A 14,283-nucleotide genomic window follows, 5' to 3' on the forward strand; every position below is an offset into this window, starting at 1 on the left:
TGAAAGTGCACTGTTACATATGCACTGGAATATTCATTCAGGCCCCATGTAAAGCCTGGGTCAATAAGATACATGATTTCATTTTCTGAAATGTCTTCTAGTCTTATTACATTTTTAATGTAATGTAAGGAACATACCTCTTATTTTTCCAAAAATGCCTCTCATCGAGCTGGGTTCAGCTTTGACCTCACTTCGATCTGCAAATATTCAAAAGTAGTAGGTTTAAATACTATGCATTAGTAGTAACAATAGACAAGAGAGCACACAGAGCAGATGGGCTTTGATTTTCTGAACACTCCCATGGTTATTGTCATACATACTGTTTTTCCTCCAGGAAATGAAGACTCCTATGGAGATCACAACAACCAGAGGGACGAGCAGCAGGGTGGTGATGATGACTGGGAGTACACGATCCCCTTTGTTGGGCTTTGTTGGACTCTTCTTCATTTCTTTGTCTGCCTCCACCTGCGGTTGAGGTTTTTGGACCACAGTTTGCTTCTCTTGGATGGCCGTCTTTGACTTTGATGCGTTCTGGTCTTGCTTCACCTTAGTTTGGACAACAGTCTCCATTTCTACAGTGAGATAAATATTCTGATTAACATGGTTCTTTTTTCCCCCCAGTTCTGTAAAACAACATCTGTCCAAGCCCCCACCAAACACACACACACACACAGAACACATACCCACGGTCACCATGCAGCACAGCGAGCAAAGTCACATGAATGGCCCCACCCACAGTGGCCTATGTAACACATGTCGAGAAACAGGTGACCCTGGTCACCAGGGCCGCAGACCCTGGACCTGGACCCCCTGCAGAGGAAGCTAGCCACCCGGCCCAGGGCCAGCACCCACTCCAAGCATCCTGGTTCCTACACCCCAAGACTGCAAGGCAAAACCCATCCATGCTCCCACAACCAGCAACCAGGGCAAACACAGACACCACAAAACAGCAGCCACAGCAACCCAGCCCCATGAAGCCGTCAGACACCCACAGTCCCCTGGTCCACTCCAGCCACCTGCTAGGCATATGGAGAGACAAGACTACAGCTGACCACCCCCAATAAGTGATGCAATTGATCTCGCCAGACAAATGTAATCTAGAAGTAAATTACTACTGTCTTACTTTAGTAAGACACAAATAATTTTTTGATTTCTAATTCATGAGGATAGTTTTCTTAGCAATGGTGGTGGTGAGGTGGTAAGAACTATATGTGATGTATTTGCTTTCATAGGTAATTCACTTACATCACCTAAAATGCACAGTTTGGGCAACTAAACCATGGATAGGTCTTCACATATCCTCTGCCAGAACTTCTGAACAGGACTACAAGACCATATAGCATGCATACAGTTCTCAGTATAGCTGCCTGTCCAGTGGGTGCATATGTTGGGAGCATCCTTTGTCCTGTATAGTGAGTTCTCTGGAGAGTTTTGTATTGTATAAGTTGAAAGTTGGGGCCTTTAGTAATTTTGAAAGTGTTTAAACATATTTGTAGTTGCAGTTTTTAACCTCATTCGTGATGGTTTGTTTTTCCATAAAAATTTTGAGATGTTTGAATCTAGTGACTTAAACCAAGTAACAGAGGGTTTGTTAGGGGTCAGTGAGATTGATTTTAGGCAGAATCATCATTTTAATTGTGGCAGCTCTCCCCGTGAATGATATAGATAAAGTATTCCAATGTGTGAGATCATCCTCTACTGTTTTCACTAGATGAGTGTGATTCAACTGTACACAAGTCTGAGAACTTGGCAGAAAAATTATACCTAAATATCTAATGTTGCCTGACTGCAGTGGATTAGTGGTGTTCTGAAAATTATAATTCAGAGGCAGAACTATTGATTTATTCCTGTTGATGGAGTAATCTGATATATATGTGATTTGGGGTGGCTGTAGCTCAGTAGGTAGAGCAGGTCACCTACTGATCGGAAGGTCAGCGGTTCGATTCCTGGCTACTCCAGGCTACATGCCAATGTATCCTTGGGCAAGATACTTAACCCCAAGTTGCTCTCCGACCGTCCTGTCGGAGTATGAATGTGTGTGAATGATAGTTAATTAAAAGCACTTAGCTTAGTTTAAACATGGAAGTGCTTGTATGAATGTGAGTGCATGGGTAAATGTAAACATGTTGTATAAGCGCTTTGAGTGCTCTGACTGAGTAGAAAAGCGCTATATAAGAGCTAGTCCATTTACCATTTACCATTTGTCTTCAGGAGAAAGGCTTGTGAGTTCCCAAGAAAAGTAATACTTTATCAGCACATAAGCTTATCTCATGGTCTATATTTTCAATTTGAATTCCTTTCATATCTACATTTTGTCAGATTGCTGCTGTCAGTGGCTGAATGTGAATGACAAAAAGCGAGGAGGAGAGTGGGCAGCTCTGCTTAGTGCCCCTCTACAGACTGAAGCTTTGGGAAGTACGATTGTTTGTCCTAACATATGCATTTGGAGAGATGACAGTCGATGAAGGAAGAACCAAATCCAAATCTGTGTAAATCTGCTAGTAGAAACTTCCAGTTTACCTGGTCAAATGATTTCTCTGCATCTAACTGATTTCTAACTTGTTAATGGAATAGTAGTCTATTAAATTTGTGTATTATTGGCTGATTGTCTACCTTTGATAAAATTCTGTTTGGTCAGGGAGTATTATGAATGGAATGATTAATGGAGTGCTAAGGGCTGTCCACACAAGGAGTGATTCACTCATTGCACATTGCTTTGTTGCTGGCAGCTGGTCACTAACAGACATTCCAGCTTCCAGTTCCCCAGGTAACCCTCTAATATATTTACCACCCTGTGATACATTATATTGCCAAAGGTATTCGCTCATTTGCCTTCACATGCATATGAACTTGAGTGACATCCCATTCTTAATCCATAGGCTTTAATATGATGTTGGCCCACCCTTTGCAGCTATAACAGCTTCAAATCTTCTGGGAAGACTTTCCACAAGGTTAAGGAGTGTGTTTACTGGATTTTTTGGTTCATAATGTGTTTATCGCAATCGACAATTATTCCTAAAGCACATTTGTGAGGTCAGATACTAACGAGAAGGCCTAGTTTGCAGTCTCTGCTCTCATTCATACCAAAGATGTCCTCGGTTTAAGGTCAGGACTCTGCAGGCCAAAAACAACGCTCACACCATAATCTCCCCTCCACAAAACTTTGCACAAACTTTAATTTGCACAATGCAGTCAGACAAGCACCAGTCTCCTGGCAACTGCCATACCCAGACTTCAGATTGCCAGATGGAGAAGCATGATTCATCACTCCAAAGAACACATCTCCATTGCTCTAGAATCCAGTGGTGGCATGCTTCATACCACTGCATCTGATACTTTGCATTGGACTTGGTGATGTAAGGCTTGGATGCAGCTGCTTTACTATGTAAACCCATTCCATAAAGACCTCTATGCACTGTTGTCGGTCTGTAGTGATTGACTCTGCAGAAAGTTGGTGACCTCTGTTTACTATGCGCCTCAGCATCCACTGGCCTCGCTCTGTCATTTACATGACCTGCATTCCCAATCAATTCCACGTTGTTATAATACCACTAACAGTTGACTGAGGAATATTTAGTAGCGAGGAAATGTCTGCACAGGTGGGAACCTATCACAATACCATGCTGGAATTTACTGAGCTCCTGAGAGCCACCCATTCTTTCACAAATGCTTGTAGAAGCAGTCTGAATGCCTAGGTGCTTGATTTTATACACCTGTGCCCATGGAAGAGACGAAAACACTTGAATTCAATAATTTGGATGGGTGAGTGAATACTTTTGGCAGTACAGTGTATTTCAAACAATGTTCTCCTTCGATTTCATTGGGAGTCGGTTCAAGTGGTTGCCTCAAAGTTAGGAAAAATTTAATTTGGAACCCACCACTTTGTGTTGCCAGCATTTAATCTGTCAGTCACAACTAGAAGTCACCAATTCAGTGACTCACTGCTGCGAATCGCTGCCTGTGTGAACATCCCTTGGGGGTTCTAAGGTTGGATACCTGGCAGCAGGAGGTACATTATGACTCACCTTCCAACTCTTGAACTTCAATTCCACCTTTCTTGACAGAATGATGGAATTCTTGAAAATTAAACACAGTTATGAAAAATAAAATAAAATCAATGATGTATACAAGATAATAACACTGTTCATCTGCAAAGCCATGACAAGGAAAACCCATAATTTAAGGCTGTTCTATTCCCACAAATACTTTGGGAAAAAAAACCCCCCAAAAAACAGTGAATTACAATTTGACTCAACACTCATACATTACATTATGATGGTTTTTATTACATCAATTAATAGTTTGCAACTAATTTGATGAAGATGAACTTACTTTCATTTGTAAACTTGAAGACTGATTTACTGCCGGCATCCCCAACAAAAACACTGCCATCCCTGGTTTCAACTATATCATGAGGCATTTTGAACTCCTGTGAATAAAAGAGGAATACAAATCACTTCAAGTCTAGACAACAAAATGACCCACCAATTAATCATAATCTTCTTAGTATGGTACATGATTGTGTGTCTCAGAATGTATGTAAGTTTGGACACCTTCCAGCCTGGGCCCCAGACTTCTCCCCTTCACTCTTTAAACAATGTCAAACAACATTTTGAAAAGTTAAGTCTTGAAAATCAAAGTTTGAACCACGACAAGTTTTCCACTAAAAATCACCTGAATCAGTCTCAGTGGGTTGACAAAGATAGGAAAAAGAGAGCCACACAAAGGTATCACTGGCTCCATAATGGTTTGGTTCCACAGCAGGATGGATCCAATTCAGATCTGGTCATTTTCCAGATCACTCGGTCTGAATACGCTGTGGATCTGTTTATAGTATTTTGTCCCAACATGATCTGTATTTCTTATTCAAAATGGCTCATCTTTCTAAAGTTGCACTGAAATATCTAGAATTTAGCTGACTAACATGTAGACACCTCTATAAAAGCTTAGACAGTCCCTACAAGTGGATATTAAATCAAATAATAAATGCTTACGCTGGGGAACATTAAGCAGAGTATTTCATGAGTATTTTCATTATGCATTTTTTTTTATCCAGTAATGGCAGAAATAATAATATCCTTAAATTGAAATGGGGTGGTATAGCCCATCAGCACAAATGTTTACTGAACATTATTCAAAAAATGAACTGGTCAAAAACGGTTGCAAAAACTGTTTATTTATTTAAAAAAATATTTTTATTTAATAAAAAATTGACTTGAAAGTGGCACTGCTCCAGAGTCTGCTGCTATCTGGGTAATTAATATCACAGGTCCATTAGTAAATGGTCTGATCTGTTTCTTCATATTTTATCTTCAGTTTCTGTCTCCTACATATTGTCCCTGTCAGGTTACAGCTGAATAATTAGATAAAAAATAAAATTAGGATTCCAGCTTCATCTAATGAACATTTGAATAAATGATGACCACGGAAACAATAAAAAAATATATATTTTATAGCAAAACACCTATTCTGTGCATGATGAATGATTCTTTCCTTCCTTCCTGTTTTTTTTAAAGATAAAAACCATGGTCATTTGGCACATATTGGCACATACACATTCCTTGGTCCAGTGGATTAAAAATTAAGGCTCTGCTCCTTATTTACCTGCTGCCATAGTGAATTGTGTTATAGGAGCTCCGTTGATGATGGCTTTCGTTCTGTACCCACACCGTATGTTCAGGATGAACATACTCAAGAGTTGATTGAACTAACTCTGATCAGCTTTTCTGGAACTGGAAACTCAGCGTTGCCAATCTCAGAGTTAATCAACTAAGAGTTTATTGAACATGCTTTCTGGAATTCGGCCCTGGACTCAACTTTTGACCTCTGCTTACTTTTGGAATTTCTCTCTACGGTGGAGACTGATGAGGTACAGCAAGTCGCCTACTAACTGGAAGGCTGGTAGTCTGATCCCGGGCTCCACCAATGCCTCCATTAGTGGGAATGTGTATGATAATTAGAGCATGCTTAAAGGCATAAAATACGTAAAGTGCTACATGAATGTATATGCATGGGTAATGTGTCTTGTAGTGTAAAAAGAGCTGAGTGGTGAGTAAGGCGTGATTTAGACTTCTGTCCTCAGTCTTTGCAGAGCCACGACGTAACCTACACAGGAGGAATCAATGGTAGTGAACAGGCTAATCACAATCATGGCGGGCTGCATCGACCCAACATGCAGTGACATTTCAAGGGAGGTGCATGTCAGGATACACCGTAAATGATGGTGTAGGGTTCAGAGGGTTTTGTGGTTATGACATAGGTTACAGCATAGATTTCTCACTGAAGCATAAATCCTCAGTGAGAGTAAAGTACCACTCCATGTGCTGTCTAATCTATTAAGTAAACATCTTAGATGATTTACCAAAACCGTATCACAGACTCGTATTAAACATGTCTTGGTAGCTCAGAGTGCACTGAAAATCCAATCTATGCTACAACTTCCCACAACTACCTTCACTTTCAACAAAAATTAAAATCAAGTTGAAGGATCACAGGGAGAGAAGAACCAGAGGCACACATACAAGGGGGCAAAATGGTAGCAGCAGATGCACCAGAGGTACACATAATTGTGGGTGTGAGATTGAATACATTTAAATCAGGTTAAGCTTTTGACCTGATTTAAATGGACTGTTCTCAGAACCTTTGATTTACGTATTAAAAAGCGTGCTTACCTTTTTATTAGGGCTGAAAGTGTCCAAAATATCCTTGGATGAATAATCTATTACAAAACCTCTGAGTGGAACAGAGTGATATAGCGATTCCCCATTTACTGCAAAGATCAGGCCATCTTCTCACACACACACACACACACACACACACACACACACACACACACACACACACACACACACACACACACACACACACACACACACACACACACACACACACACACACACAGTTATAGATGCAAAATAGAAGGAGAATCCTTGAATAATAACAGTTCTTAAAGCTAGGACATCCTGGCTATTAGTTCCTAGTATATATAAGCTTACAAACACTGGATCCTGCATCTTTTTGCCAGAGGATGTCATTGTGATGTAACAATAAAGGATGACTGGTCTTAAACATGATACAGTTGATGAGGAAAGTTTCTAAATTTTTCATTAGGACACAAAAAGTAGAAAACTACCAGTGTTACATGACAGACAACAAAAGAGAATGTTACAATAGCTCTCAGCTCTGCAGTAAGCAACAAGAAACCAGGAGCAAGAGGACATGATATGAGGACCACTACCAGCCCACTCAGTAAGTCAACTCACCTCCAACAGGGCTGTAGGTGATAGCAAACACCTCCCCTCCGAATTCATCTTTCTTAATTTCCTTGACAAACTCTCCAGTTTCTGCTATAAAGCACTGGATACGTCCATTCTCTCTGTCTGCCACACAAACTTCCTTTTTGTCAGGTAATAACACCAGACTGTGTGGAATCTGAAAAGGTATCCGCCTTCTCCTGTCTGATGAGCCTATAGTCAGAAAAATTAATATAAAATGTAAACAATCACACACATTGTGTACCTTGTGCACACAGTGACAATGAGTTGAATCTAACATCTAACATCTAAACTGTGTCCAGTAGCACAGTGGCAGCAGTGATCTCTAAACTTTCTGGATTTAATTCAGTTAATTCATTAAATAAATCAGAAAACAGCGATGTTTGCAAATGCAGCTTTGCATTTAAAATTGATGCATGTTATGCATTGCACAGCTAACACAAGTCAAATTATTTACAATCCCTGTAAAAATGCAAGGCCCCATCTGAGTACAGTTACACAGAATTACTCAGATTTATAAGCTAAACTTGTTAATATCACAATGTAAAATATTCTATGCAAAAAGAACCCGCCCCTAAGATATATTACAGAATTATTGTTGTGCTAACAATGTAAGGAGAATCCTGTTGTTTTTTTATGTAAAATAATCTAATTATACTTAATACAGAATTATACAGAAATTATATTTTAAGTCATGTTACTTGGTGACTGATGCCTCTGACTACTCTTCTTCTAACCTTAATTTCCTTAACCTCAGAGGATTAATGAACCTCCCAAGTCTAACCTAAAGAATCCTTTAAGATGTACCTGGGGTGACAACGGGATCCTCGAAGGTCCCAGCTTTTGTGTGTGTGTGTGTGTGTGTGTGTGTGTGTGTGTGTGTGTGTGTGTGTGTGTGTGTGTGTGTGTGTGTGTGTGGTCAGATACCTGCACCCCACTCAGACAGGTATTTGCCGTCAGCAGAGAACTTCAGTATCCTGGCATTACAGTAGCCATCAGAGACGAAGACGTTCCCAGTTTCAGTGTCAACTGCCACATCAGTGGGCTGGCAGAAATGGCTGTTGTCACTTCCTGGTATAAAAGCCTCTCCCAGAGCCAGCAAGGTTCTGTCTTTGCCATCGTTGCTTACTTTTAACACCTGATGAGTGTACAAAGGGAAGTATCTTGAATGTCCTACAGTCAATGTAACTAAGCTTAACTTTATGTGCTTTACACACTTAACAGTAGATGTGTCTGCATTTTGTAATTATTGGCATCTATGAATAAATATTTTAGGAAATTGGTACATTCTGTAAACATACTCATTAATGATGCACACCAACTGCAGCTTACCTGATGAAGGGCCACGTCAGTCACCCAGTAATTATTCTCATTGTCTGTTGTTATTCCATGAGGCAAGTAAAACCTGCAACATCAGAGAAATCCATCATCATAAAACAGTTATGACTGATTGAAATGCCTGATTGTCAGCCTTATACTTCAGCAGAAAAGAAACACCCACTGCATCACTTACATGTTTCTGCCAGAAGCCTTCAGGATACTGCCTTTGGTTGGATCCACAACTAAAATGGTGGACTGCTGAATAGGTCCTATGGACCTCTGCTGGTATCTTGCCTGGTTGTTGAAAGAGCTGCAGAAAAAAAAAAGAAAAACAACACTGATGCTGTTTTGTGCTTCCATAGGGGAAATGTGTGGTCTTTTTTTTTTTTTTTTACATAAAATGTTGGGAAAAAAAGTGTTTTTCTGAAGTCACCGAATTGTCATCCATGCCACATTACAGTGATTATAACTGACTACTGTTATGCATCTTTTTGTATTTTCTCACACATTCCTCCTCTATCCCCTCCTCTTATCCTACAGTGGGTTCAAGTAGTAAAATCAGTGGCTCATTTTCCTTTTCTTCTGTTTTCCATTTCTCAGTTTTAGACTGTTCGAGGCTGCCTGAGGGAGGGAGTCAGTGCTTTGCTAAACTATCACTGTGGGGGGTTTTTAACCAGCAGGATTTAAACTCATTTTTATATTGGTTATACATTTAATAGAAATTTTTAACTGTTAATATTAGATCTGTGTTCTTTGCCAGTTATGTCATGTAAAAAAAAGTGAAGTAAACAGCCTGCATTAGAGTACATAAGGATTTTTAAGTTTGAAGAAGCCGTTAACAGAAGAATGGATATAACATAAGTGAAACCAACTTACTCTGTCCCCCAGTGGTGGTCACCTCTGTGGAAAATGACCACATTAGAATCTGAATCAAGGGCAAGTCCTGATACCTGTCCCAGCTGAAGAGAACTCTGTGGCCAAGCTGAGACTTGCTCCAAATGGTAGTCTACAACCAGAAAAGAAACACACACACACACACACACACACACACACACACACACACACACACACACACACACACACACACACACAGAATTGAACAGCATAGCTAGCATACAAAGGATGCATACACAGAGAAGAAGGGCAGAGATTTCCCAAAAACTAAAAATCAGACTTGGTTAGATCTACAATCCCCTCTAACTAAAAGTTAAATCTGTTCTCTACATCTATATCTATGACAATTAATGTTAACTTTCTAGTGATTCAGGGTTTAGTCTTGGGGTTCAGTATCTTGCCTAAGGATACTTTGACATGCAGGCTGGTGCTGCCAGGTATTGAACCACCAATTTTGCGATCAGCAGATGACCTGCTCTACCTCTGAGCCACATAATGTCTGTATTTTTTGACTTCTCGTGATTTTACTGCTTGTTATTTGTCAAGGGACATTTTGTTTTGCTTTTTTAAACACATTATTTTATTGTGTTATTTGGGAGGAGCAACATTTCATATGTTACATTTTTATTCTCATGGACTAACTTACTTTGTTCAGCTCATTGTCCTTGAACTTACCCTGATCCATAGCCTCTGCTTTCTTTGTATTCACCATATGATCTTGATCATCTTCAGGGGACAAAAAAGACATTAAAAATGCTAGTTATGAAGACTACATTTTTAAAAGGCAAGCAAGCACAGATGGAGAGAACTGTGAAAAGTGAGTAACAGAAAACAAATGCTAAAGTGAAAATCTGGATTAGAGATAGGTAATATAAACAATATTTGATGTTGTACCTGTTGATTGTCCCATATGCATCATAGAATTCATATGGCCTGGAGAGACTTTAATGGGCACATTTGCCTCAGCTGGAATATGTTCAAACAGCTCTTTAGAACCCATCTCCATGCAGTTCATGTAAGGGATAGCATGTTTGCTGTCCATGTAATACATTATATAGAAGTTGCACATTTCATCATCAGAGGTACCACTGCAGACAAAAAGACAGATCCTTGGTTTTAATGTCTCATTCACTGTATATGTAAAAAGGCAAATGTTTGTGTAAATAGTGACGTTTGATGTTATAAGTGTAACACTAAATTGAGGCGATCTGAAAATATGATGTCGAAGAACAACATGCCACTAATTGGCCAGGGAGTGTCGTCACTAGTGGAGTCATGAGAGCGACTCCTTCACCAGAATCAACCGCGCCATTTTTAAAACCCGACAGCAAGAAACTGGAGTCACGCAAACCAACACCGCGGTCGCATGAGGAGGTGCAGACATTTCTGTGCTTGGTGGGAGATGAGGCGCAAAATGAGAAAGTTTATCATGATGTCTCTGAGCTAATGGCTGCTCATGGGTACCATCGTGTAACACAGCAGTATAGACAAAAGCTAACACACTTTGAGTCGCATACATATTACGAGACTTCTGCCTGTGTTGCTATAACGACTCCACCCACACTGAGGCGGTCCTCAATTATAATGGAAACAAAACAAAACCGTGGCAAGTCCTGCCGAGTCGAGTCGACCCGCACTGAGTAGGTACTAATGGAAACGCGGCAATAGTGTAGCCTGGTTGACAAATGTATGCGTAAAATGTTGGTAAATTGAAAATTTGTCAGGTCAAATAGCAAGGTTACTTGATGGACAAACTAAGTCAAGTGTTTACAGCACTTGTAAAATGTGTAAAGCACCAAAATGGTGAGAACCTACCATTACTGGCTCAATGGATTAGACCCACACTCAGATTGTTCATCTAAACTACCCAGTTCAATTCAACTCAATTCTAATCTATTTATATAGTGCCAAATCACAACAACTGCTGCCTCAAGACACATACTGTAAGGTAAAGACCCTACAATAATCCCTACAAAAATAATCTATTCATTCTTATAATATAATTACATTTGGATTACCACTCATTTAATTTTTAAAGCTTAAAAGGTAACTGATGAACATGCATTATAAATATACAAAAGCATTCTTCCTCTATTAAACTGCTCCTTGGAAACTTCGGAATTTTTTAAATCTCTCATCATTTGTAAGGACAAAAGTTTCAAATGAAAGCAAAATTAATATGTGAATACAAAGATGATCAAGATGGCTGCATATATTAATCAATGCTGACTTGAACTTAAAAGAGCTTTAGTCCATGTTAAGAAATTAGCATAAAATTATTGATCCTTGATTCATTTCAATAAGAGACATGCAATTACTAGCAGGTGTCTGTGGCCATATACATACATGCAAACCCACATTCTTGATAGATTCTTTTGTGGAAAGTCAGGGCAGATTTTAGTATGAGACATGTTTTAAATGAAGACCAATACATTGTTAGCACAGTGATGTTTTATATCTTAATACCTGCCTAAAGCTTTCTTCCTGCCTTTAGTGTATGCTGTATGGAGAAATACAGTGTCCATCCTCCATAAGATCCATGCCTATAAGTTCCAGTAATCATTTACTTTTCAAGGAGGCTGCATTATGCTGAAGAACTCACCCAATATAAGTTTTGGAGGTTCTGCCTTCACCAGTAAACACACATCTGGCAGCAATGGCGTCTCCGTACTTTATATTCACCTGCTTGTTAGCAGGATAGAAAGCCTAGAGGGAAAAATCACTGAGTGGTGAGCAAAAAGAAAACAAAATTGCACTTGACAAAAAAAAATCATCCTCATTGAACCTCATTCTTGGTTGAATGAGGGTGTATTGGTTACAATATACATCTAATCAGATCAAAGATCTGGAAAGACATTGGGAAAACTGTAATTAGAAATGTATGAGGTTTACAAACCTACACTGAGAGCTGATTGGCTTATTAAAATTGATAAAATTTACAATGCTCAAAAAAAATTAAAGAACACTTTGAAAGCACATCAGATCTCAATAGGGAAAAAAATCTTGCTGGATATCTATACTCATATGGACCGGGTAATGTGTTATGAACAAATTGTTTGCTGAAAATGAAAATGATCAACGTACAGATTTGAAGACACCCTGAAAAATCAAAGTGAACAAATGCAGCAAGCTAGTCCATTTGGCTGAAATTTCATTGCTGAAACTCAAAATGGTACAGTAGTTTGTATGGCCCCTCTGTTCGTATGGATGCCTGACAATGTCGGGGCATATTCCTAATGTAATGACAGATGGTGTCCTGGGAGATCTCCTCCCAGATTTGGACAAGGGTATCACTGAATTCCTGGACAGTCTGGGGCAAAATCTGGTGGTGCCGCATAAACCGAAACATAATGTCCCAGAGGTGATCTATTGGATTTAGGTCAGGCGAGCATGGGAGGCCAGTCAGTGGTCCCCATGCTCATCCTCCAGGATGATTCCTTCAAGCTCCAGGAGCTGGCCTGCATGTTCTCTCCACATGAGGCCAGGCAAGTAGTAGCTCAGTGTTCCAAAATCCCGAAGAAGCAACTACTATCATAACTAGAGATTGATGAGACACAAAGCAAATGGTACAGCAAGGGGGATCCAGGACATCGGGCCAGGGGGGAATATCCCCACACTCCAAGACTGGGTACCAAGACCAAAGAACACCTGGTACATTGAATGCAGGAGTAGCTGACCTGAAAGATAAGATCACGGCTAAGCTGAAAACCTGGAGCCTCAACAACCGATTGGCAAGACTACGGACAATCCCTACTGCAGCCATCACTGACACCAAACACCTGATCTATACCCCAGTAACAGTGATCCTTGAGATGCTTGGATATAAGATGAACGACAGGCACAAGGAGCAGCACCCTCCATGAAGAAAAAGACTAGAAGCTAAGATCAAGACAAGACAAAGGGAAGTTAGCCAGCAATCAGTGATGAAAAAAGGAGTGCCTTAGAAGTACAAGTTGTCCATACCTGAGGCTTTAGAAACTGCCAAGCAAAAACTCACAGCCTTGGCTAACCGATTGAAGAGGTGTATCAGAGCTATAGAAACCAGGTGAATAAACCAGATGTTCTCCATTGAACCATCCAAGATGATTGATTACAAGAAAGTCTATGACTCAGTGCCTCACACATGGATCCTGGAATGCCTAGAACTGTATAAAATCAACAGGACTTTAAGAGCCTTCATTAGGAATACAACAGGGATGTGAAAAACAACACATTGCATGAGTCACTATCAAATGGAGGATTTACCAAGGAGATACTCTGTCCCCACTGCTCTTCTGAACCCCATCAACCAGATCATTACCTAAACTGGCTACAGATCCTGACTATGGAATGGCACAAACATTAGCCACCTCCTCAGTATGGATGACATCATGCTGTATGCGAACGAGACATCACTGATCCACACCAGTGAGGTGACTGCATTACCAGAAGGCAACATTGCAGACGTTAAGGACAGCTATCAGTACCCTGGAATCCCACAGGCAAATGGGAACCACAAAGAGGCTGCTACAAAAGTTGCAACCGCCAAATATCTCCAGAGAGTACGACAAGTCCTGTTAGCTGAATGGGAAGTACAAAATCTGGGCAAGCAACTGTTACACCCTGCTGGCTGTATACCCTGCTGAGATAATAAGCTGGCCAAAGGAGGAGAGAGAAGCCACTGACATCAAGACAAGAAAGCTCCTTACCATGCACGGAGGGTTTCACCCCAAAACCAGCACCCTGAGACTGTATGCTAAGAAGAAATAAGGAGCCCAAGGATTAGTGAGTGTCTGAACCACTATCCTGGATAAAA

General features: G+C 40.2%; 1 protein-coding gene across 1 annotated transcript in view; it reads right to left on the reverse strand.

The window, feature by feature from the left end:
* Positions 1-14,283, reverse strand: part of pam (peptidylglycine alpha-amidating monooxygenase) — a 41,208-nt gene that overhangs the window by 2,927 nt on the left and 23,998 nt on the right. Inside the window, exons 13-25 of the mRNA XM_030723951.1 lie at positions 12,091-12,194; positions 10,383-10,576; positions 10,164-10,214; positions 9,471-9,600; positions 8,788-8,904; positions 8,607-8,679; positions 8,202-8,412; positions 7,263-7,466; positions 6,672-6,787; positions 4,333-4,429; positions 4,026-4,076; positions 321-572; positions 138-197 (exon numbers count right to left, since the gene is read on the reverse strand). Coding sequence (XP_030579811.1) covers positions 138-197; positions 321-572; positions 4,026-4,076; positions 4,333-4,429; positions 6,672-6,787; positions 7,263-7,466; positions 8,202-8,412; positions 8,607-8,679; positions 8,788-8,904; positions 9,471-9,600; positions 10,164-10,214; positions 10,383-10,576; positions 12,091-12,194 — 1,660 coding nt within the window. The remainder of the gene's footprint in view (positions 1-137; positions 198-320; positions 573-4,025; positions 4,077-4,332; positions 4,430-6,671; positions 6,788-7,262; positions 7,467-8,201; positions 8,413-8,606; positions 8,680-8,787; positions 8,905-9,470; positions 9,601-10,163; positions 10,215-10,382; positions 10,577-12,090; positions 12,195-14,283) is intronic.

This window comes from Archocentrus centrarchus, unplaced genomic scaffold (assembly GCF_007364275.1).
Source record: "Archocentrus centrarchus isolate MPI-CPG fArcCen1 unplaced genomic scaffold, fArcCen1 scaffold_30_ctg1, whole genome shotgun sequence".
Taxonomy (NCBI): Eukaryota; Metazoa; Chordata; class Actinopteri; order Cichliformes; family Cichlidae; genus Archocentrus; species Archocentrus centrarchus.